The sequence below is a fragment of the Myotis lucifugus genome, unplaced genomic scaffold, assembly GCF_000147115.1.
Source record: "Myotis lucifugus unplaced genomic scaffold, Myoluc2.0 scaffold_283, whole genome shotgun sequence".
In the NCBI taxonomy this organism is placed as follows: Eukaryota; Metazoa; Chordata; class Mammalia; order Chiroptera; family Vespertilionidae; genus Myotis; species Myotis lucifugus.
In genome coordinates, this window is record NW_005871331.1 from 1464822 (window position 1) to 1466480 (window position 1659).

The 1659-nt window shown below is 53.9% G+C and overlaps 1 protein-coding gene across 1 annotated transcript in view; it reads right to left on the reverse strand.

The window, feature by feature from the left end:
* SLC22A13 (solute carrier family 22 member 13) overlaps nt 1-1659 on the reverse strand; it is a 6862-nt gene that overhangs the window by 3752 nt on the left and 1451 nt on the right. Inside the window, exon 2 of the mRNA XM_006099760.3 lies at nt 12-115. Coding sequence (XP_006099822.1) covers nt 12-115 — 104 coding nt within the window. The remainder of the gene's footprint in view (nt 1-11; nt 116-1659) is intronic.

Below are 1659 nucleotides of genomic sequence, written 5' to 3' on the forward strand. Positions count from 1 at the left end.
CAAGTTCTTACCAGTCACAGAGGGGCCCAAAGATGAGAGCGCCGATGAGGAGCCCGGCCATGTACACGGACTGCGAGGTCTCCTTCAGGTGCTTCTGATCACAAACCAAGTTGAACTGAGGCAGACACAGGCAGATATGAGCCCAGGGGCAGCTGGGGACAAGTCCTTCATCATCTAGGCCGCCCACTACGGACGGCTCACGGCAGGTGCCCTCGGTTCCCAAACTGTGTGTCAGGGTACCCCCGGGAACATGAGTATAGCATGATATTTAAACTAGTGAAGGAAAATACAGCAATACGTAACATCTGTCTGATATCACATAAACTACTAGCTCAGGATGGTTGTTTCAACACGAGATCACGCTACTTTCCTTTCAGTGGCTCATATCTATGGGAAGTTGTGTTTTTGGCCATTGCTGTGAGAAAAAGCAATCACCAGGAGAAAATCTATGTGGATCCAAAAATGAGGGTGGCGGTGTTCAAGGATTGAGAAGGTGTGCCATTCCCAATAGGCTCAAACATCCTATTAGTAAGTAATTGTGTTTCTTTAAGAATGAAATAAAAATGTGTCCTTTTAATTTGTGTCTTAATTTTTAAAAACAGTTATTACATGTTTAGAACGTAAATGCTCGAGTTGTTTACAGGGTGATGTATTTCTTGGTATCTAGAGATGCCAAGAAAAATTACCAACACGCTAAGGATGCAGAGTTTGGGGACCTCTGACAGAAGCACTCAGTGGTGCTCCCCAACAAAGCGGGCCTCTTCCTCACAGCCAGGAAACCCCTGTGACACCCCGAGCTTCCCAAGTCCTCTCATCCAGAAGCAAAATCCTCCCCCCGAAGCTGTCCTCATTCACAGGCAGTCAGAATACTAAGGGGGGGGGGTAGGTTAGGATGGAGGAGAGCCCGTCCACGCACACATGGTGGGGGAGGAGATGGGGGCAATGCACCTGGAGACACACAGAGAACCCGACAGACAGACAGACTGGAACCCCCAGGAACAACATGCATGTCCGTGTAACTCTGAACACATGTCTATTGCATGTGCCCACCCAGGAAGTCCATGTGACCACCCCTCACCCCACTGATGGGTGGGCCCCTCGGGGAGTTCTGTGCCCCCTGCACACAGCTGGACTCCACCCTTCGGGTACCAGGGGGCCCAGCTCACACAGCTGCTCTCCCAGAAGCTCCCATTCCCTCATTAGGAGGAAGCAACTTCTAGCCTCCGAGCCCAGCGCCCTTTCTCTCTGAGTGAGGAGCCAGGTCTTCCCGAGCATCAGGGGCAATCGCAGAAGGGAGCAGGGGGCCTCCCCCTCTGACTGTTCCCCACGGTTCATACTCAGGGGTCTTTGGTTGAATAAAATTCCAAGGACAGTCCTGCACAGGCTGTGGACAAGGGCGAGTGGCGGCTTCCAGCCACCTGGATGTTTGCCTGGGCGTTTAGGATGGCGCTGTCTGGCCGCCTGGCAGAGTTCCTGAGCACGTGGAGCGGCAGGCACACCCCCCAGCAACTGAGGCGGTGAAGGCGGAACCTGGGAATGGGTGATGCTGGGGAGACAGGGAGGCCAGTGAGGGGTGGACGGGGCGAGCTGGGCGTGATCCAAGAAGCGGGGGAAGCGCCTTGGGCTGTCTTTCTCTCCTTCTGGGGTGGGGTGGAGGGG